Genomic DNA, 22,568 nt, shown 5'->3' with positions numbered 1-22,568 from the left:
TTTTTCTTTTTTTGGTGGGAACATTCAAGTTCTACTCTCTTAGCAAATTTCAATTATATAACATAGTGTTATTGACTATAATCGCCATGTTTTACATTAGATTCTCAGACCTTATTCGTCTTATAGCTGAAAGTTTGTACCCTTTTACCAACCTCTCCCTATTTCTCTCACCCCCAGCCCCAGTCAACCATTTTTCTATTCTCTGTTTCTATGAGTTTGATTTTTTTTTTTAAGATTCCACATCTAAGTAATACTGTGCAGTTCTTATCTTCCTCTGTTGGGCTTGTATCACTTAGAATAATACCTCAAGGTCCATCTGGGTTGTCTCAAATGGCTGGATTTCCTTCTTTCTCATGGTCGAATAATGTTCCATTGTAAATATATATAGACATCTTCTTTATCCATTCATCCATTGATGGACACTTATGTTGTTTCCATATCTTGGCTATTGTGAATAATGCTGCAATGAACATGGGAGGGCAGATAGCTCTTCGTTATCCTACTTAGTCTTTAAGGCCCAAAGTAAACGTTTCCTCCTGAGATGGGGAGCTCACTCCCTTTATCTTCGTAGTCCAGGTTGGTAGTTTCTTCTGATACTGAGTTGAAATCTGTCACCCATTCATCTTTACTCTCTGAGCTTAGTGACCATTTTCCTAATACTTGGAGGCAGCAGACACCCTACCCGGAGTCTTATTTTCCCCAGTGCTGTCCTGAGCTCCACATGGGGACACCTCAGTTCTTAGGTACCTGGTGCCCCAGCAGGGCATCTCTGCAGAAATAACTGTGTGACCCAAATGAAAGGAGAAAAGGGCCTGTGCTTTGCCAAGAGGGTCCCTCCTCAGGGACTAGATCTGCCTAGGCCACCAGCCCCTCCCGGGTGCCTGGCCAGCAGGCAGTCAGTGAGTGGCAGAGAGTCGCCAAGGTGTCTCTCAGTCACAGGCTTCGTCTTGTGGGCGTGGGCTGCCTAACAGTGAACAAGGGGGCCTCTCCACCCTCAAGGTGAAGTGCACCCCTCTCTCTCACACTCAAAGCCCTGTGCTCTCCAGGGCTCCCTCCTGTCCCACCTTGCTTCCCCTCCTCTGCCAGAGCCCTCTGCTCCAGCCAGGCCAGGCCCCTCCCTGCTTCCTGCACATGCCAAGCCCGTGGCTGCCTCTGGGCCTTTGCTTATACTGTTTCCCCACCCAGATTATCTTCTCCACCTTCTCCGTATCTAATCATTAAGGATATGAATAAGTTCATACATGATGTAGACATCCATTACCTCACTTTGTCTTCCAAATTCTCTGTCAGGGAATATTTATTATCCTTACTTTACTTGTCACTGGATAGGTTCGGGGAGGTCCAGTGACTTGCCCAGGGTCACACTGTAAGAAGTGGAAACAGACTTGAACCCAGGTTGTTAGACTCCTTCTCCAGTGCTCATCTCACTTAGCCATGCTATCAGGAGAGACCCAGGCTGCCCTACCTCACAGTGTCCCCAGGCCCCTTCAGTGGTCTCCTAGACCCCATGTGACCTGGCTCCTGCCCTCCCCTCCACGTTTATTTGCTCTCCACTCCAGCCACCTTGGCTTTCTTGCTGTTTCTCCATCCTGCCAAGCTCATTCCTTCTTCAGGGCCTTTGTACTCCCTGCTCTTTCCCCATCCACACAGAGCCAGTTCCTCCTGTTCATTCCACTTTCAGCTCGAGTGTCCCTCCTCCGTGTCACCTCCCCTGGTCACCTTAGCTTCCCCTCCCCCAGTCACTCTCTATCATGCTATACCTTATTTTATTTACTGCGTAGCACTTCACACTAGTTTAAATTATCTTTGTGACTTAGGTCTCCCCTGCAATAAGAGGCTTCATGATAGAGGAGAGTCCATCTGTCCAGTTCAAAACCGTATCTTGTGCCCAACACTGTGCTGGGCATGCATTAGGCACTTAGTAGGTGTTGAGTGAATGAATGCAGCAGGGCCTCCCTAATCCTGCCCCTCCACAGGCTGGCGGCACGCATCATGTGGCGGGTGGAGAGAGAGGGCACCGGGCTCACCGAGGGCTGCCTGGTCTCCGTGGACGAGCTGCAGAACCACGTGGAGCACTTTGGGGAGGAGGAGCAGAAGGAGCTGCGGGTGGACGTGGACGCTTTCTTGCAGTACTGGCCGCCTCAGAGCCAGCAGTTCAGCATCCAGTACATCTCGCACATCTTTGGCGTGGTATGGTTTCTCAGAAAGTGGGGTGGTGGTGGGGGTGGGGTGACAGCTGGGATTGTCCAACTAAGAAGTTTCCAGATGCTTCCAGGTCAGAGTGGGGAGAGGAGGCCAAGAGAAGGACTGGAGGGGGACAGAGGCCTAAAATGAAGAGTTCTCATCCGGATCTCTGTTTTTCTGGCCTTGCTTATGATGAGGTCATTCCTGCCCTAGAAGTCGGCATCCCACACACAGACTATCCATTGTCTCTGAATGGTAGATGTGGAGGGTAATTTACCTTCTTGTTTATCTGCACTTTCTTCTTTTTCTGCTCTCCATATTGAAAACAAAGACCCAATCAGCATCCCTTACCCACCAGTCGCTTTGGAAATAAGACCCTTCCTTTTCCCAGATCTGATGGGCGGGATAATGGGAGGCTTGGAGCAGTGCGTGTGGAAGCCAGGGAGAGGAGAGTAAGGGCCTTTTGGAGGGTGCTGCCTGGAGCAACAAAGACAGGCCTCTTGGAGCCATGTGAGTCCAGGAGGTGGGAGTGGGAACCCGCTGGATCAGGAGACTCAGACCTTGGGCTATAGGGGTGGATGTCTTCCATGGGGCAGGCCCGGCCCCTTCTGTGGCACTGGGGAGTGGGCTGAGGAGGGGGGTTATTGTAGTGTGATCGTATGTATTGTAATATGATAACAGCATGATCACACTCAACATCTCCTGAGTCTTCACATATGTCAGTGCTTCTGCTATAGTCAGAGTTCTCCAGAGAAACAGAACCACCAGGATATATATATATGTATATATGTATATATGGAGAGAGAGAGAGAGACAGACAGACAGAGAGAGAGAGACAGAGAGAAAGAGATTTATTTTAATGAATAGGCTCTTGCGATTGTGGAGGCTTGGTAAATTCCAAATCTGCCGGTAGGCTGGCAGGCTGGAGATCCAAGGAACAGTTGCAGTTTGAGTCCAAAGGCCATCTGCTAGCAGAATTCCTTCTTGCTCAAGGGAGATCAATCTTTATTCTATTAAGGCCTTCAACTGATTGCACAAGGCCCACCTACATTATGAAGACTAATCTGCTTTACTCAAAGTTTACCAATTTAAGTGTTAATCTCATCCAAAAAGACACCTTCACAGAAACATACAGAATAATGTTTGACCAAATATCTGGGCACTGCAGCCCAGCCAAGTTGACACGTAAAATTAACCATCATAGCTTCCCATATATTATTTTACGTGATCTTTATAACACAAGGTGAAGTCTGCTTTTACCATTTCTATTTTATAGAATAGAAAACCTAGGCCCAGGGAGGTTACATGACTTTCAAAGGCCACACAGTGAGCTGGTCTCCAAGGAAGGACTAGAAGCAGTTTGTCTGGTGCTAGAGTTGCTTCCCTTAGCGGTTATGCTCCACAGTGCTGGGATGAATGGGTGTAATAGCCCAATCCTGGATATCCCTAAGTCTGTCTGGGGACTACAGCCACAAGATGGCATAATCACCAAAGTTTAGAGCTGAAAGGACTTGTAGAGATCATCTAATCCAACTTATTCAACCTACAGATGGGAAAACCAGGGCTCAGAGAAGAAAGAAATTTGCTCAAGGTAACACAGCTTATTAATGGTACTGAGAAGCTTAACTTCGTGTACTTGCTGAATGTCTGATGAGATTGAATGGAGAAATAGCCAATGTCCTCCAATATCTATAACAAATAGCCATGTGAGTGCAAAAATGTATATTGTAATATATACAGCATGTGTTTATATATAAAGCAGAAATTTGTATGCAATTATTAATGTATTCTAGGTTAGATTCATTCTTATGCATTTTTCATACCCTGAGAGTAGATATTTGGAATCTGTTTCTATGAAGAAGAACTTATTTTTAAGGAAAAGGAAATCAATTGAGTGACACATACGTAATAACCAGCTTGATTTGCCTTGCATTCAGAGATAAACATTAAGTGTTGCACTCATCAGACTTTAAAATTGTGAATAGGTAGTATAAAATATTCACCAGACATAAAATAATCAAAAAAAGATGTCAATTTTCTTTTATGAGCAGCTTTAGAAGTTGAGGGTGGGTAGGCAAAGGAAGCAGGGGAGACACAGACACGCGCACACACACATACACACACACACTAAGGGAGAGCAGGGCACGGGGAGAGAAACCAAGACAAATACTGGGGAAGACTTGTGAGATGCAGATACAGGAAAAGCGAGACTTCTCAGAACCAACATTTACATCTTTAGCCTTTTTAGAAGACAGCTACCAAAACTTTCAAGATGGCATTGCATTTTTGGGACTTTCCCATGGTGCTAATCTTGAGGCTCATTTAGAGAACACACAGAGAACAGGAAACTGTTTTGTTTCCAGAGTCTGTAAGCATCTCCAGGATGAGACCAGGTCTTCTATTTTCTTTTAAACTTTCAACAGCTAGGATAGTGTCCTGTCCCGAGTCTATATCCGATAACTGACTCTTTTATCTTTTCCTCTGGGTAGATTAACTGCAATGGTTTCACACTCAGTGACCAGAGAGGCCTGCAGGCAGTGGGTGTGGGCGTCTTCCCCAACCTGGGCTTGGTGAACCATGACTGTTGGCCCAACTGCACCGTCATATTTAACAATGGCAAGTGAGTATGTCTTTAACTGGGGGTGAGGTGATGGGGATGGGGAGACTTTATGGTGTTTTCTCCACTTGACTTAAACCAAAGGCAAACTGTTGAACCTGAACTAGCATGGGTTTCAAATGGGCAGCAAATAGAAATTTCATTCTAGAATAATTGTGGATAGGAGAAAAGTAATGAGGAAGATAGCAAAGAATTCCACATGGGTAATGTATGAGTCTGCATGTTTCTTGAGGTTGCCTAGATGTGTTAGATAAGCTTCTAACTACTATTTTAAAACTTGAAGCCTGGGATTATCTTTCTAGGGTCATTGCAGAACAACATCACCTGAGAAGGCACTTGGCAGGAGCATGTATCAGTCAAAGTCTCAGCAGAAATCAGAACGCAAACTCAGGGTTTACCCAAAGAGAATTTAATAAAAGGACAATTTACAGAAGTGTGGGTAGAGTTTAAGAAACTAACAAGGAATGGTGAAGTGTCCAGGGTCTAGCAACAGCTTGAAACCGTTGCCACCCCTAGACTTGGAGGGGCAAGTGGAGGAAGTACTGTTTCTGCAGCTGCAGCAACAAGAGAGGGTCCTTTCCTCTTCCCACCCAACAACTTGGCTGTGCCTGTACAGAAAACTAGCCACTGCTGGAACCCTGGTGAGACAGAGAGGGAGTCAAGAGACTAAATACCCCAACCTCTCTCTCCTCCCACCTTCTGATCTCCCACCATTGACCAAACCCCAACCAGAAGCCATAAGGCAAAGGAACCTGGGTAATGAAGCCCTCAGAGGTCAGCCCTCTTGCCCCCAGATCAGGGGACAGAAGGGTAAAGAACAGATCTTGGGGGTGGGGCACAAATGGAGAAGAGTCAGCAAACAGGATGAGCCCCTGGTTGTCCCTGGCTCAGGCTGGGGGGATTTAGGGGAATGGGACCTGAACTATATGATTTCTTTTGCTCTCAGAGACAAGATTTTTATGACAGATTCAAGTTGACTCTGAGCCATCAACAATGAACAGGTTTCCCCAAAAAACTTCCTAGAAACCAAAGACAGTGGTTTCTGATTCTCAGCCAAGAATCAAGCCTAAGCCCCAATATAGCAAGGACTCTGATTTCCATTTTTCTTCCTATTTCTAGAAGCAAGGGCCTACATGACACCAGGCCCTTAAGAAATTGGGAAAGTCACTCAGACAGGGAAGTTTATTTGGGACCCAGATGATAATCTTTTCCCAGCATTTGTGTTTCCTTTCTTAAGCCTCTTGGGGTCACTGGCCTGGACCTCATGGAATCTTCCCTAAAGGGGCTGTTTTCCAGGGTTAGCCTGGTTGGCAGAGAGGATTAAATTCAGCCATATATGAGGCTGGTATTTCTGGATATCACTCCCCTAAGCAGTGGTGACCCAGGGCTCCTCTTGTCACTACATGTAACAGCCACAGGAACCTGGGGACCCTTTCTCCAGAACATCTCTGGTGTCTGCTCTGGCTTCTCTGTATCCGCTAATTTTGAGCAGCCATGTTTTACCTGGGCTTCTTGGCTGTCATGCAAGAGAAGGTGACTTTACAGTCGCTGCGTAGCTGTCTGTCATAGTGGAAAGAACACTGGATGTGGTGTTAGGAGCCTAATTCTAACCCCCCAAAATTTTACCTGTTACCTGTGTGACCTAACCAGTCTCCACACGCAGTTCAAATTTTTCCCAAGGTAGACATCAAGAGAGGCAACATTTATTTGTCCAAGATGCTGGTTAGTGGGATAATAATAGCATCCCATACATTTTCTAGCACTCTACTTTTAAATGCACTGTCTCATTACCAGGTTACAGATGAGAACACTGAGGCCCAGGGAAGGGAAGTAACTTGTCCAGGGCTGAGCATCTTTGAATCAGAACCTCTCATTCCAAATCCAGTGCACTTTCCACTATCCAGGCTGCATCTTTTCAAACTAGCCCAGCTAGAAGGGGCTGGGATAGAGGTTGTTGTGATGGCCAAAGCTTTGACTGCATAACCTGAAATGCCATGCACCCTTGCTAGCCCTACAGCATCAGCAATGGTAATGATTTCCATTCGGGTGTCTATTTTGTCTTTCAGTCATGAGGCAGTGAAATCCATGTTTCACACCCAGATGAGGTGGGTCAGTCTTTGCAAACATCCCTGCTCCTAGGACCCATCTCCCTCACTTGCCTGGTTTGCTGGGGCCGCCCCTTGCCAAGACTCCCTGGCTGTCCAATCGTAATGTCCTTCTGCATCCCAGAGTCTTGTCTTTGCTGAACGCTGTATTTCTAATGCATTTATATCAATCATTTGTCCCTCACCCACCCACCACTTGCCATGCCTTTGCTGTACTTTGCTTCCTTTCTTCTCCTTTTTTCACTACTTCTCTTGCTCCTCCAACCTCAAGGCATGACAGTCCCTTCTAGTCCACATCATCTTAGCAAAAGCCTACATTGTCCCTCTAAACACTGCTTATCATGAAATGAGGACTGTTGACATTACTGACCTACTAAAAGACTGTGTGTTTGTTCATAACCCCCAACTTCTCACTCAGACTGGGTTCTGAAAATAGCACCCATAACTGTGATATTTCTGATAAATATTTATTCATAGTTCTCTGTTTACTGCTTCTGGCCAACTATGATTTAGTGGTTTAGGTTAGATTTTACTTTCAGCTTTTTTTATTGACAACCACATGGTCCCAGATGGGTCTTTTTTTCAGCCTGGGCTTGAAAGTACTTGAAATGGTTTTTGGATTAAGAACAAAATGCTGTGTGGGAGTTTGGGCTCTGGGAACGCAGGGGTAGGAGTGGTTGGTGCATCTGAGTCTGTGTTGGTGTGCATTGCACGTGACTTAGTATGATTCACATCATCTCTTCGGCATTTGGTTCCACATCTGTAGAGCGAAGGTCAAGATGAGAGCGTTTCTAGGGACCTTCCCAGTTCTAAGTCTCTGTGGCTCTGGGCTCTGTTTCTAATTTCTACAATAAATAAATAAATTGCCTGCTTGTGCCTCAATTAGCTGAACTATAGAGATGGAAAGGGTCTGGGGTCCAGAATGGAGTGGTGATCACTATTCATGCCATGATCCCCAATTTCAAGTTTGGTAAAATAGGGCATATACCTATATATTTTTTCATATTTAAGTGACTTTAAATTAATTTGGTTTTGAAATTTCTCTAATAGCATTGAAATAATTTAAGATACTCTGAGACCTAGTAAGAATTGGCTTAACCACGATAAGAAGCAAAGCTACTGGAAATCCTAACTCAACTGGCCACTGAATCACTGCTGAATGACAATATGTCACTATGGTGAGCTGCCTCTGTAAAAGGGGCTAGTGGGGGCAGAATTGCTTAGTTACCCCAGCAGGACCAGACGCCAGAGGTCCACACTCAACACTGGCCCAGGAGTTGCTCACATGGAACTATTTAGGATATTAGTAGAGCCCTAAAATCAAGGGCTTTTGTGCTTCTATTTCCTGTGCATTGCAGACCTGAGAGGCAGACTGAAAACAATCAGGCGAGGCTGGTGTGATGTGGTGAAGTGTGAATGGCACTTGAGTCCTAATCTTGACTCTGTTGCCCAAGTGCTGTGGGACCTTGGGGAAAGTTACTTCACCTCTTTGGACATCAGCATCCTCATTTGTTTTCAATTTGTTGATCCCCTGGTGCTCAGACATTAGGACTTTAAGCAGAGCTATGGGTAGAATCACCCAGCCTTCCTCTCCCTCTTGCCTTTCATCACATCAGTAATAGCTGCTGCCAAAAATTGGGGTGGGGAAGAAAGCAAAGAAGAAACAAAAGGTGAACAGGCACTTAGATTTTGCAGGCTCCACATGAGTTGTTTTTACGTATAATATTACATTGATTGGGCACGTCAAGGCACCCCACTTTGGGAGGAGGTTTTTTAACTTATGTGGTTACCTCAGAGTCCTGGATATGCATGTCACTGCCATTCAGCAGCGCTCGCTCGATTGTCGCCTCAGAGCAAGTGGAAGGGGTTGCTTTTGACTGGGACCCTTCTGTGGTGCTGGAATCTTGTCCTGCCTTTCACATGGTTTCTGACTCAGCCTCTCTGAGAGGTAAAAGAAATGACTGTGGACCTCTCAGCAGGTGCTCTCCCCAGCTCTCTGTATCTGCTGCTCACTCCCCGGGTGGAGGTTTCCCGCTGGGCATTGAGGCCCCAGGATCCTGGGGAGATACAGGAGCACAGCTTAGGATCCAGCTCGCAGGGCTCACCACTTTTCTGTAGCTTCTCGCCTTATGGCTGGAGGGCGGATGGCCGAGAGGCCCATGGGCTGGGCTCTGCTTGTTTGGCTTAGCTGCATGTCAGTTCTGCAATGGACTTTTGTCCTCAGCACATTCCGTCCCTGTTACATGGTAAGGTATGCAGTGCTATAGGTAATTGGAGGGTCAGGCCTAGTCTGGAAGGGGACTGAAATGCCATCCGCTCTTGCTAACCACCTTCAACCAGAAAGCCATGTCCCCCAATAAACACAAGAGTAAACAACGCAGCAGGCTAACAGAGCCAGCCTTTTTTTGCCTTCAGTGACCTCCAGGCATAAGTCTCCTCACATAATGTAGGGCTGAACCATGGACTGAAGGTTAAGGTAAGAGGAGACTTATAGTTAAACACAGAACAGGCAAAGACTGTGGGTAACTGAATGTGTGTGTTCCTGAGAGAGCAGTCCCCAAACTAAGCAGAAATGACTATTGAGTCTTCTCTTGTTTGGAGTTTCACCTTATTATTTCTTTTGTTCCTTCCTTTGTTACAGACAATCAATAGCTAAATGTACAGGGATAATTGCATGTGGAAACTGTGTATGGTTTTACAACCAAGCCCAGCCCTGTACTGGGAGTCTATTTGAGCTGATTCCAGAGCAATTAACTGAATGGAGCAGATTGGATTATTATAATGAGTAGAGCAGAACTATCCAGAAAACTGTTGTTTTCCCTCCCTTTTTGGAGGGAATGGGAGATTTCTCAAGTGCTAGTGGAAGTCGTCGTCTTTGAGACTCAACTCCTTGAACCCTTGAGGAGCACAAATCCCACTCCCACAGCCCTGGATTTGATTTCCTCTTTTCCTTTTACCGTGCTCCAGAATTGAGCTCCGGGCCCTGGGCAAGATCTCAGAAGGAGAGGAGCTGACGGTGTCCTATATCGACTTCCTTAATGTCAGCGAAGAACGCAAGAGGCAGCTGAAGAGGCAGTACTACTTTGACTGCACGTGTGAGCACTGCCAGAAAGGGCTGAAGGATGACCTCTTCCTGGGGGTGAAAGACGACCCCAAGGTACTCGCAGCCCTAATACTGTGGCCACAGTGGCCACCTTCTCCAGGAGCCCGGCAAGGGTGGTGTTGCAACTAATCAATGCGCCCTGCCCATTAGTTCCCAGAGGACCAGGCTGTAACCCTTGGGAAGGCCGTGTGGGGTGGTGGACAGAGTACTACAAAGAGGTCCCAGCTAGTGTCCTGGTGCCACCACTTGCCAGGTGTTTGTGTTTGAATTTGGGGAAGTTACTCAGTTTTCTCATCTGTAAAGCAGGAAAGATGGCACTCACTTCAAGGGGTTGTTATGAGGATTAAATTAAGATGACATATGTAAAGAGTGGCATGTAGAGCAGACACAGTAAATTTTAGTTCCTCTCCTTGCCCCTTTGCAGGTCAAGTAATGCTGAGAATTTCATATATGGAGACCAGATGGGCAAAGAGATTTGTTGTCTGGTTATCACAAAGATATTCCTAGTCCCATGGAAATGGGCAGTGTGGAGATTGGTTAATATACTTAACTCCTGAGAAGCTGTTGCCTGGTTGATGGTGAGACCATTGAGCAGCGGAAGCCTTGCTGAGCAGATGTCAGGAGCTTAACTAAGCTGGGAGAGAGAGCTAAGCTGCCAGGTGGAGTAGCTGATTAAAGCAAAAAGCCAAAAACGAAAGAGTTAGGTCTTTAAAAGAGTTAGGTGATTAAAGTTTTAGCAAGAGGCTAAAACTGGAGCAGGTGCCAACTCCCCCTGTTCCATTTTCCCCCATGGAAATGAGCACTGGTGGAGGGTCAGGTGGATTAGCACAGATGTGGGGGCATCTCACGGCCAAGGGGGCCCAGAACAAAAAGCTCCAGCAGCTTTATGGACCCTGAGGTGGTGGTGGGGAGGCGAGGAAGAGGGCGTTGGGGAAGGGCTAGGAGTAAAAAAGTACTGCGTACTGAGTCGGAGTGGGGGAAAGTGTCTTCAAGGTTCTGTCCTCCTCCTCTGTAAGGAGGCCTGGGTAGAGGCCCCTGAAGACTTCAGCTCAAGGCCTCAGATAAAGAGACCTAGGAAGGAAGGCACGTAAGCCAGGAACGCAAATATGCAAAGAGCAGGACCAGCCAGGGGGTCCTGAGTCCTTGACTACAGTTACCTTCAGAGACTGTGCACCAAGTCTGGTGTGCAGAGGACAGTTGTCCCCACGAGGCCTGCCAGGTAGAGCCTTTGTAGTTGCCTATGGTCAGGTCTGAAAAATTACACGTAGGTTTATAACCACACTCCTCGGGGGAGGCTAACTGAGCGCTTCTATATGATTCACAGCCCACCAGGGCATTTAAATACACAAATATAGTTCTCTTTTTTTTTTTTCTGTTTATTGTGGTAACTTTGGTTTATAACGTTGTATCAATTTCAGGTGTACAACATTATACTTCTATTTCTGCATGGATTACATCATGTTCACCACCCAAATACTAATTACAGTCCATCACCACACACATGCGCCTAATTATCGCTTTAGCCTTCCTCCCTCCCCCCTTCCCCTCTGGTAACCACCAATCCAATCTCTGTGTCTATGTGTTTGTGTATTGTTTTATTATCTACTACTTAATGAGTGAGATCATATGGTATTTGACGTTGTCCCTCTGACTTATTTCACTTCGCATAATACCCTCAATGTCCACCCATGTTGTCACAAATGGCTGGATTTCATCGTTTCTTATGGCTGAGTAGTATTCCATTGTGTATATATACCACAACTTCTTTATCCATTCGTCCTTTGATGGGCACTTAGGTTGCTTCCAAGTGTTAGCTATTGTGAATAATGCTGCAATGAACACAGGGGTGCATGTATCTTTACGCATTGGTGTTTTCACGTTCTTTGGATAAATACCCAGCAGTGGAATAGCTGGATCATATGGTAGTTCTATCCTTGATTTTTTGAGGAATCTCCATACTGTTTTCCATAGTGGCTGCACCAGTGTGCACTCCCACCAGCAGTGTATGAGAGTTCCCTTCTCTCCACATCCTCTCCAACACATGTTGTTTCCTGTCTTGTTAATTACAGCCATTCTGACTGGCGTGAGGTGATATCTCATTGTAGTTTTGATTTGCATTTCCCTGATAGTTAATGATGTTGAACATCTTTTCATGTGCCTGTTGGCCATCTGTATATCTTCTTTGGAGAAACAAATATACTTCTTAATTAACTTGTGCATCCTATGTATGGCAGAAATTTGCTTCTGGTTAGAGCAAAGGCTACAAGCAAAGGCTGACTTTTAGGTCCAGATGGTGGGCCCCTCTTGATTACTTCATTACTCCACCTGTTGGTGCTAACGTTCAGTTACACTATTCCCCCATTGGACTCATCTCTCTCTTTTATTCCCTGGCTATTCTAGACTCTCTCTTTTTTTTTTTGCCAATAACTTATTTTTATTCTTAATATCTAATATTTTTTACCCTTTGACCAAGCAGTTCTACTTCTAAGAATTTATGCTGTAGATATACTTGCATATGTACACAAAGACATATGTATAAAGAGATACCATGCTGCAGTGTCGGGAACAACAAAATATTGAATAAAACCTCAATAACCACCAATAGGGAAATATTTAAATTACAAAAATGCCCTGTATTCAGTAAAATTAATGAGGTAGATCTTTGTGTACAGATGTAGAATGAGCTCTATTTCTTAACAGAAAAGAATTAAGGGGTCAAACATTGCCATGAGCACTAGTTTGCTAGGGCTGCCATAATAAAGAACCCCAAACTGGGGGCTTACAAAACAGAAATTTATTGTCTCCCAGTTCTGGAGGCTGGAATCCTGAAATCAAGGTGTCAGCAGGGTTGGTTCCTTCTGAGGGCTGTGAGGGAAGGATCTGTTCCAGGCCTCTCTCCTTGACTTGTAGATGGCTGTCTTTTCTGTGTCTCTTCACATTGTCTTCCCTCTCTGCGTGTCTCTTTCTCTTCACAGGGTATTCTTTTTATAAGGACTCCAGTCCTATTGGATTAAGGGCCCACCCTACTCCAGTAGGACCTCATCTTAACTAATTATATCTGCAATGACCTTATTTCCAAATAAGGTCACATTCTGAGTGCTGGGGGTTAGGACTTCATCATATGAATTAGGGGGATGCAATTCAACCCATAACACTGTATGCTACCATTTATGAAAATTAAAGGGATACAGGCACTCACACACACGGATCCATGCGCCCACATGTCTGTGCAAGCATTGCTGGTCTTGATACAGACAGAAGTAGGAAGAGGAAGCTGTAAGCAACAGATCAGTGATGCCTGATGTGGAGAAGTTCAGCGTCATCTCTCCCAGGCAGGATACAAAGCAGTTGGGACCCAAGGACTAATATGTTCTTTATAGGAACAAGCCCCTTTTCACAGAATCAAAGGTTTTGTATTCCAGGAAATGTGTACTGGCATGCATGTGAGGCACCGAGCACGGTACCGTAGAAGCTACAGAAAAGAATAAGCTACCGCATCCACGCTCACTTCGACCTTCCAGAACCTGCGGGATAGCCTGTGTCTTATCTGCAAGCCAGCCAGCCTTCCCTCCTGGTGCCTGGCCCTGGGTATTTGTTTCATAACTTGCTCCCACCACTACTTAATTTGTTTGTTACGAGGCCAGACCCTCTTTTCTCCCTTCTAAAATTAAATGAAACAACCATGTAGTCATTTCCCTAAATCTTTCAATGTTTACCTGGCAGTTCCAATAGTTAAGTAGGTGATGTGTGGCTGTTAGTGTCTGTCCTTTCACTTTAGATCAGCTGTTACCAGCTGGTGACAATATCCCCATGTCTTCCAGTCTGAATTGCAGAGTTGGCATCTCGCTTGATATAAAAGATTGATGATTTCTGCTTGAACCTACCTGGATTCAAAGCAAATCTTTCTGTTATTTTTATATCAAATTGGATTTCTCTATTAAAATAAATAAATAAAATAAAAATAACTCAACCAAAAAAATTGATCAGGAAAAAATTGGGTATAACTTTAAGGCATAATAAGAGGCCATTATAATGTAGTAGAAAGAATACTGATGAATGTCTGAGCTTGGGCAAGTCTCTTCCTTTCCGGCCTAAGTTTCCTGGTCTGTAAAATGGAGAGTTGGACTAACTTATTAACAGTTCCTTTGAGCTGATCTATCTGTGATGTAGTCACAGTTGCTTTTCTTTCTGTTCCTTAGAATGTTTTATCCCAGCCTGATAAGCCCCACTCAGTACACCAGCCTTTGTGACCCATCCTCAGACTTTCAATTGGTGTCAAAATTCTTCCTGACTCCTTAATATATGTATACTTAAACCTGGATAAAAACAAAAACCAAATGTTTAAAAAGGAGAAAACAACACCAAAATGTATAACATTCCCCTCAATTGTAGCCTTGGACCCTCCTTGTTTCAGCTGCTTAGGTTTTTCTTTTTCTCTCTCTCCAGTCCTCATCCATAGTTTTGATAACACAAGTGTGCCAATTTTTCAGAGTTGGAGAACCCACATCCCTCTTTCCCTCTCTCAGTCCTCTTCTGGCTCTTCCTCTGCTGGCTTCTCCCCCTCCTTCTCTAGTTCTTCTCCCTCCTCCTCTGGCTCCTCCTCCACTGGCATCTCCCCCTCCTCTGGCTCCTCTCTGGGCTCCTCCCTCTCTTTTCCTCCCTGTTTTCTATTTATTTTGATGCTCCTGGAGAGGAGAGTCTCTCTCTGTGGGGCTCCTTAAATCCTTTCTGCAGATCAGATTTTCCGGCCTTTACTTTGAAAAGTGGAGCCAAGTGGAACAGCTCCATTTCTCTTCTCAGAATAGCTTTATCACATATTTCACGTGTTAATTAACAACCTTCCGGCCAGGTTGTTTTGGGAACCTTGGCAGTTGCCTCCTTGAAAAAATTTGATTCGCTTCCAGAGCTTAAAGTAACACTTTTCCTCACAACATCCAATTGAGCAAGACTTTTCTTAATGCCTAACCACTTGGTGTTCTCTGAATCTACCCTGCAAGCTAGTGATTACTCTAGAAGAGTCACTAAGAATTTTGAGTTTTAAAGATGATGGAACTTACAGTACATTAGAGGCTAGTGTTCATAAACTAGATGTGATTTTATGAGCCACTACTTGGGCAACAAGCTATGGATGAAACGAAAAATGTAAGTTTGACAGATTGGTGGTACACCTCTGGGCCACCAGTCACAGAACCCTGCACAACCGGGTGAGACATAGGCCCCCTCTTACTTATCTGCTTGGTTCAAAGGGGCCTGGAAAAGCAGACATGCACTGAAATGATTTGTCTGGAACCAAGACCAGATCTGAGTTAACAGAAGGCTAAGTAGCACTCTGGGGCTGGAAGGCAGCAGTCATGTAGCCAGGCAGGAAGGCAGCCAGAAGCCAGAAATCTCAGCCAAATCAAAGATCAAGACAAAGGTTGAGTCATAGTGAGACCTGCAAGCAGAAGTCACAGCATTGATGGATGCATCACTCTGGGGTCAGGCCATGGGACAAGTACAGGTAGACACACAAAAGAATTCCAGGAAGGCCCAGATACAGAAGGATATGGAAGCGAGGATAGTCAAAATTGTAGGGATAGTCAAGAACTCTGCAGAAACCAAACTAGGTGAGGTGGGTAGAAGAATAAACATAATGCCCTCTTCTTTAGGAGATCCTGACCCTGAAGCAAGCTGTCCTGGCCAGGAGCCTCTCATACGGCAAGATGGACACTGCAGAACTGGCTCAGGACAGCTGGGAGACTGAGGGAAGATCCTGATCTCCATCTATAAAGGAGGGTGGATTGTGATGAGAACAAATGCCCATCCTCCTGTTACTTTTTGCTAGTTTAGTGAAGGTGACCTCACAAAACAATGTAAGCAGCAAATCTTAATGGAGCTGTTGAGCCCAATTCCTTATAGTGAAAAAATTGAACAACTGGAGAACTGGTTTAATGGATTATTCTAGCTTCACACAGTGGAAAACTCTATAGTCATTAAAAATGGCAATATATTTTTATATTGATATAGGAAAATATCCATAATCTACTGAGGGAAAAAAACAGACTATAGACAGAAATATGATACGATTCCAGTTAGAAAAATATTTGATGCTATTAGCATATACACACACACATGCATGTGCACACATATGGAACTGCAATTCAGCCAGTATGCACTGATAAGGCCATATAAACATACTTGCTGTTGATGGTTAGTGTCTATTTTGATTGGTCAGTGCTTTTCCTGTACCAGTTGTTAAATATTTTAAATATTATTCCTGTATATATGCATTGGAAAATGTTCCTCAAAATGCTGTGTCCATCTCTGAGTGGCTTCTGGGGATTTCTACTTTTTTCTCCATATTTTTTTTCATATATTTTAATTTTTTACAGTTTCCATATATCAATTTTACAGTCAGAATAAATAATAAAGTTATTTTCATTTTAGAAAAAAGTTTTATCAGATTTGCCTAAGCAAAAAAAAAAAAAAAAAAATCAGAAAAAAGCTTCTGATATTTATAAGCATAGTAAGTAAACTTTTCTTTTGGACTTTGAGAAATTTGCCACTTTTTCTTCAAAATTATGATGTCCTCATGGGCTTCTTAATTATGGTACCTCTTTGGTTTGTTTACAAGATCATTAGACTGCTCAGGCAAATGCAGTAAGCCTACTGAGTCTAGATTTCACAGAGACAGCTGACACATTTTCTCATGATATAATTTTGGTCAAGACAAGGAAATATGAACTGGATGCTAAGACACTTGGAAGGGTTTGAATGCTCATAGCCTCAAGGGCCCTCTTTAATGAACTCCAGTGGCAAACTGGAGTACCATTTTTTGGTCAATCCCTAAGCCTCTGTCCTCAGCCCTGTGCTGGCCAATATTTAAATCAATGACTTGTGTGAACACAAAAATGCAAGGGCATACCTATAGAATATGTGGTTGACTTGAAGTAAAGAGGAAGAATGGAAAATATTTTGTGTGATAGAATGAGAATCCAAAATCCCAGAGAAAATACAACAGGGATCAATGTCCGATTCTACACTGGGGTCCAAAAGCCCAGGCATGAACATAGGGTGGAGATGACTGGCTGGCAGCAAGACTCTGGGGTTTGGTCAATGGAAAACACAACATGAGTCAGAGCATGATGAGGGAGCTGGAAAAGCTATAGGGATCTTGAGCAGCGTTTACAGAAATGAAGCATTCAGAATGAGGAAGACATTGATCTTGCACTACAATGAATGTCATAGATGGCAGCTATTCAAAGATGCAATGGGTTGCCTCATGAAGGGGTCTCCAGCTCAATGTCCCTCACTTTCACAGCCCTCTCAGGATGTGGTGAAGGAGTTAGTACAATTCTCGAAGGATACACTGGAGAAAATCGACAAGGCTCGATCTGAGGGTTTGTACCATGAGGTAAGAATTCATTTTTATAGGGGCTGGGGGTGGGGAGGAGGGCAGAAAGTTTCTCTAGTAAGAGGGAAATGGGGTGGGGTAAAGATGGGAAGGCTACCAAGCAGGTTGTTTTTCTGGAAGATGTCCCTTGGTTGAGACCATGACTCTTCTTGCTTAAGCCTGTAGCACCTCTTAGGGGTATGTTCAACCCACTGGAACTGGGTCTGTGGAGGGCACAGGCAGCCTGACAAATGTCCCTGGGGGATCTGTGATATCTCAGGTTGGCATCAGAGATGGATGAATGGAGATGGCAGTGGGTTTCTTGCTTTCCCAGAATTGAATTTTGTAGGGTTCTGGCTACAGTTTCCAATCTCTACTAACTGAGCACTCCCTGGTTCCTAAAGCACTAGGAGTTCTCAACTGGCTATACGCTAGAATCATTGAAAAGTCCTGATGCTCACACCCTGCCCCAGGACAATTTCATCAGAGTCTCTTCAGGTGGGACCGAGACATCAGGGTTTTTAAAGCTCTCAAGTCATTTCAACGTGCACCCAAAGCTGAGACCCACTGCCAAACACTGACCTGCAGAGTGCTTGCATCGAATTCACCTAGGCAGCTTGTTGGAAATACAGATTCTTGTGTTTCACTGCCTAAAATGTGATTCACCCAATCTGCAATAGACCACAGGGACCATGAGTCAGTGTTTTTTTCCAAGCTCTTTAAACAACTCAGGTGTGTAGCTGAGTTTGGATGCCACTAGGGCATGGCAGTGGGGGAGATTAATTTCTGTTCATTTCTATCTGCTTTTCCCTTATCTTCATTCTCCTTTACTCACTCATTCATTGCACAAATTTGAGCCCTTACTCGGGTGACCAACACAAGACATACTCCTTGTCCCCTAGGAGTTCTGTCAGGTGGGGGAGAGGGTCACATGAACAAAGTGTTATTGTGCGGTATGGAAAATCTATGTCAGAGACATGAGTAGGAGCTGGAGCAATCAGGAGGGCTCTGTGGTTCCATTCCTCTGGCTTCTCTCCTCCACTTCATTTCTCCTCTTTTCCATTCGAACTTGTCAGGGCCAGGTGTGGGGCTGGATACTGCCTCCATGGGTTTAAGAGGATTGTCTTCAGGAGGGATTGATTGCCAACCTACATGTTGCTGCACTGCCACCCAGTTGCCTCATGGGCTTTTGGGAGAGTGTCAGAGAAAAATTAGTTCCCACTCATTTGAAATGGATAGAATTGTGTGGCATTTCTCCCATGACAGCAGCAAGGGAAGAAGAGGAGAACAATGAGAAACCGAAACCTCGAGAGCCCTCTGATTTGGTAGAGTGCAACCTAAGCCTGTGTCTACACATGAATCAGTCAAAAAAGCCTGAGTCCAGGACGAATGTGGCAGCCTCCTGGTGGGTCTCTCAGCCTCCTGGGGGCCTCCCTCTCTGCCAATCCATCTTGCACATTTCTAGCGGGGCATGATTGTCCAACCTCACTGTGCATAAGGACCACCCAGGGGCACATACAGATTGCAGATGCCAAGGTCCCTTCCCCAGATAGTTGGTTTCAATTGGTCTGGGGTAGGACGCAGATACTGATGTTTTTAAAAAGGCGTCCAAGGGATCCCAGAACACAGCCAGGGTGGAGAATCACAGGAATGTTGATTAAGATAAAGCTCAACTGCTTGGTATGAATCCTTGCTCCATCGCTCACTACCTGTGTGACTTTGACAAACCACTTACTCTCTCTGTGCTTCAGTTTTCTCATCTGGTAAATGGGAATATTAGTAGTGCCTATCTCATTGCATTGTTGTGAGAGTATCTATATCTATATCCATATCATCTATATATCTTTCATAACTCCCTGCTACCTACTGACTTACTTATATATGAAAACTTCTCGTTCTGCCATGCCAGCCATATCTCCCACTGTTACCCTTTCCATCCGTACATCTTAGCCAAATAGGACCATTTTGCTGTTAAATCACAAACTGGTGCTTTCCGCACCTCTGTCAGCAATTTCCTCAGCCTTAAAAGAATGAGTTCCCAATGTCGTCATGATGCTCCTACAGGTGAATTAAGCATGTGCTCTGGTGCAATGGTAATGGACAGGGCCTGTGTCTCCTCTAGGTTGTGAAATTATGCCGGGAGTGCCTGCAAAAGCAGGAGCCAGTGTTTGCCGACACCAACCTCTACATGCTGCGGATACTGAGCATTGTTTCAGAGGTCCTCTCCTACCTTCAGGCCTTTGAGGAGGCCTCGTACTACGCCAGGAAGATGGTGGATGGCTATATGTAGGTGACAATTCTGGGTCTCAGATAGTCTCCTGGAAATGTGTCTATTCCAGGGATGGCAAATAGATGGCACACATGTTGCTACCTCTCCTTCCTGCACCCACAGCAGGCATCAGTAATCTATCATGCTCCTTTTTACCATGGTGCTTGAGCAGTAATGACCAGATAATTAGAGTTGGTACCCGAGAAGAAACCTATTTGTCATCCGAAATCCTCTAGGTCATCTATCGCTTGAGTGGCATCTTCTGCTTTTGGTTTCCTTAAGGCTAAATCCAGCTTGATTTTAAGTGCTTTGAAAGGTTTTTTCCCCTGACAATCAACACAAGCAATCCTGAGAGCTATCTTTTATTTAACAAAAAAAAAAAGAGAGAGAGATGTCAGCCATCCTTGCTTATAAATTGTAAAATGCAATGCCCTTGCCTTCCCTCTTGCCTTCTCTGTCCACATTGGTATGTGACTTTGTATTGCTGGCCAAATGAGCAATTTGGCACGAGAAGGTTCATTTTTTTGAGAGGATGATACTCATAAACAAAATATGGGAAAACTGTACAACATGGTAAAAGGAAGCTCTGTTTGGAGGGTGCAGAGGAGGTGGAAATACAATTCTGTCCCAGGGAGAACAGTCCAGTTATCTTGTCCCCCTGAACTTCCTATTGCTTTCCACGGAGATGGGGGATGCTCCCGGGCGCTCCCAGCTTTCTGTACTCAAGTTTATAGCACAGTCCTGACCCCTTTCCCTGTGAGTACCTGGCTCCTTGTTCTAGGTCAGAGTCTCAGTTCTCACAGCCTCACTATGTGGGGTGTTGGCAACTCACCCCACCTCCCCATCCCTCAGTCTCTCCTTGATGGGCTGCAGATGCCTCACAGTGCTGGTGGGAGGCAGATGGACTTAATTAGTGAGGGCACTTTATAAGTTGTCAAATGCTGTGCAGATATAAGGAAGGACAGGATTATATTATGGTTATTTGCTATGCCCCTACAGGAAGCTCTACCACCCCAACAATGCCCAACTGGGCATGGCTGTGATGCGTGCAGGCTTGACCAACTGGCATGCTGGCAACATTGAGGTGGGGCACGGGATGATCTGCAAAGCCTATGCCATTCTCCTGGTGACACATGGCCCCTCCCACCCAATCACCAAGGATTTGGAGGCAAGTAGCATCTCAGGGCTGGGCCTCTCTCCCTGGTCTAGGCTCTCTGAGCGTGAGAGCTGAGTTCTGGACTCTGCTTTTGGAAAGTCCATAGATTGCCAGCTAGACCAGAAGGGAACTCAGAAATGCTTGAGCCCACTCCCCTTGTTTTACATAGGAAGAAACTGAGGCCCAGGGAAGGGGAGTAATCTGTCCATAGGCACATAGCAAGTGGATGGCAAAGCTGAGACTTGAACCCCAACATGCTCCAAGCTGGGACTGAGAAAACCTAAATAATGGTTTGTGCACATGTGCGTGCAGCCACGTATATTAGAAACTGTGCTACATAAAGAAGAGATGGGGAGCACAGGCTCTGGAATCAGACTGCTGGGACTGAATTCCAGCTTCACCACTTTCTAGCTGTGTGACTGCAGGTATTGAATGTGTGGGCCTCAGTCTCCTCATCAGGAAAATGGAGAAGGATAGGGTTGTGATGAGGGTTCAATGAGTTAATGTGTGAAAAGCACTTAGAGCAGTGCCTGGCAAATGACATGCTCTTAATAGCTGCTGGTTTCCTTTGTGCTTTGAAGGGCTGGCTTATTTGAGAGTGACAGAGTCCAAAGGACTGTCCTCAGGCAGTGTAGTAGAGGGGAAGAGGAGAGACTTTGGTGTCATCAAATGTATGAGAGGACTAACTTTATGTCTAGTATATTAAGCTTGTCAAAGGCAGAGTCTTTGTCATCTAATTCTCTGCTGTATTCTTGGCCTCTCAATGGTGCCTGGTCTGTGATAGATATTTCTTGAATGGACATATGGAAGAATGAGGGCTTTTCTATTTGTCACACATTATGATCTTCCCAGCCCGTTGTAAAATACGAAGGAACCTCACCCATTTCATGTATGAGGAAACTAAAGGCTGAAAGGATTAAGTCACTTGCCTAAGGTCCCACAATGTTAGGTGAGACTTAAGTGCAGGAGCCAGGGTTCAAACCCAGGTGCCCACTTGGCAGTTCCTGAGAACATTCTCTGCCAAGAACAATCCCTCAAGCTACTTTCTTGGGGGTCTGACTCCCTCTCCTAAAAAACTGAGCCCCCTGCCAGGATGTTAGGCCCCCAGTGGATGAGCGTGTGTGTGTGTGTGTGTGTGTGTGTGACAGACAGTGTGTATATATGTGTGAGTGTGTGTCCTCTGAGGGGGTACATTTGCCTAGTAGTCGTTTACCCCATTGTCTGCCCTTTCCAAAAGGGCCAAGGTAGGTCAGACACCAACACGTCCTGGAGGCTTTGTCATCACTGTTTATGGGTTTATGGTGTGTGTGCGTCCCACAGGCCATGCGGGTGCAGACGGAAATGGAGCTGCGCATGTTCCGCCAGAACGAGTTCATGTACCACAAGATGCGCGAGGCTGCCCTGAACAGCCAGCCCATGCAGGTCATGGCCGAGCCCAGCAATGAGCCGGCCCCAGCTCTGTTCCATAAGAAGCAATGAGGACCTACCTGGTGGGGAAGGGGCACCATGGCTGGGGTATGGGGAGACATTCTGGGGGTGGTGGGCTTCTGGGGAGACCCTTGTTGAGGAAGTCAGAGTAACGCTCAATCTTGTTGCTGTGGGAATGTACTGCTGTGTGTGCCCAGTGTCATTTTGATTCATTTTAATTCAGTTCAATTCAATTTAACTCTATCCCCGCCTAGCCCAGCCCAACTCAACCTACAAATATTTATTGGGTGCTAGACCCTAGGGTTAAAGAAGCTCCAAATGTAGCTGGGAGGCA

At 45.3% G+C, this 22,568-nt stretch overlaps 1 protein-coding gene across 7 annotated transcripts in view; it reads left to right on the top strand.

Moving 5' to 3' along the window:
* Positions 1-22,335, top strand: part of SMYD1 (SET and MYND domain containing 1) — a 47,575-nt gene extending 25,240 nt beyond the window's left edge. For all 7 annotated transcript variants that reach the window (XM_087436452.1, XM_087436457.1, XM_087436455.1 and 4 more), the window contains 7 exons: positions 1,977-2,190; positions 4,674-4,804; positions 9,874-10,063; positions 17,310-17,402; positions 19,504-19,667; positions 20,650-20,818; positions 22,127-22,335. In XM_087436452.1, the coding sequence (XP_087292578.1) occupies positions 1,977-2,190; positions 4,674-4,804; positions 9,874-10,063; positions 17,310-17,402; positions 19,504-19,667; positions 20,650-20,818; positions 22,127-22,285 (1,120 nt within the window). In that variant the 3' untranslated portion in view covers positions 22,286-22,335. The remainder of the gene's footprint in view (positions 1-1,976; positions 2,191-4,673; positions 4,805-9,873; positions 10,064-17,309; positions 17,403-19,503; positions 19,668-20,649; positions 20,819-22,126) is intronic.
* Positions 22,336-22,568: the final 233 nt, after the last annotated feature.

Source organism: Ceratotherium simum, chromosome 11 (assembly GCF_057802395.1).
Source record: "Ceratotherium simum simum isolate JZ-2026a chromosome 11, ASM5780239v1, whole genome shotgun sequence".
Classification (NCBI taxonomy): Eukaryota; Metazoa; Chordata; class Mammalia; order Perissodactyla; family Rhinocerotidae; genus Ceratotherium; species Ceratotherium simum.
This window is presented reverse-complemented; position numbering and strand designations above follow the sequence as displayed.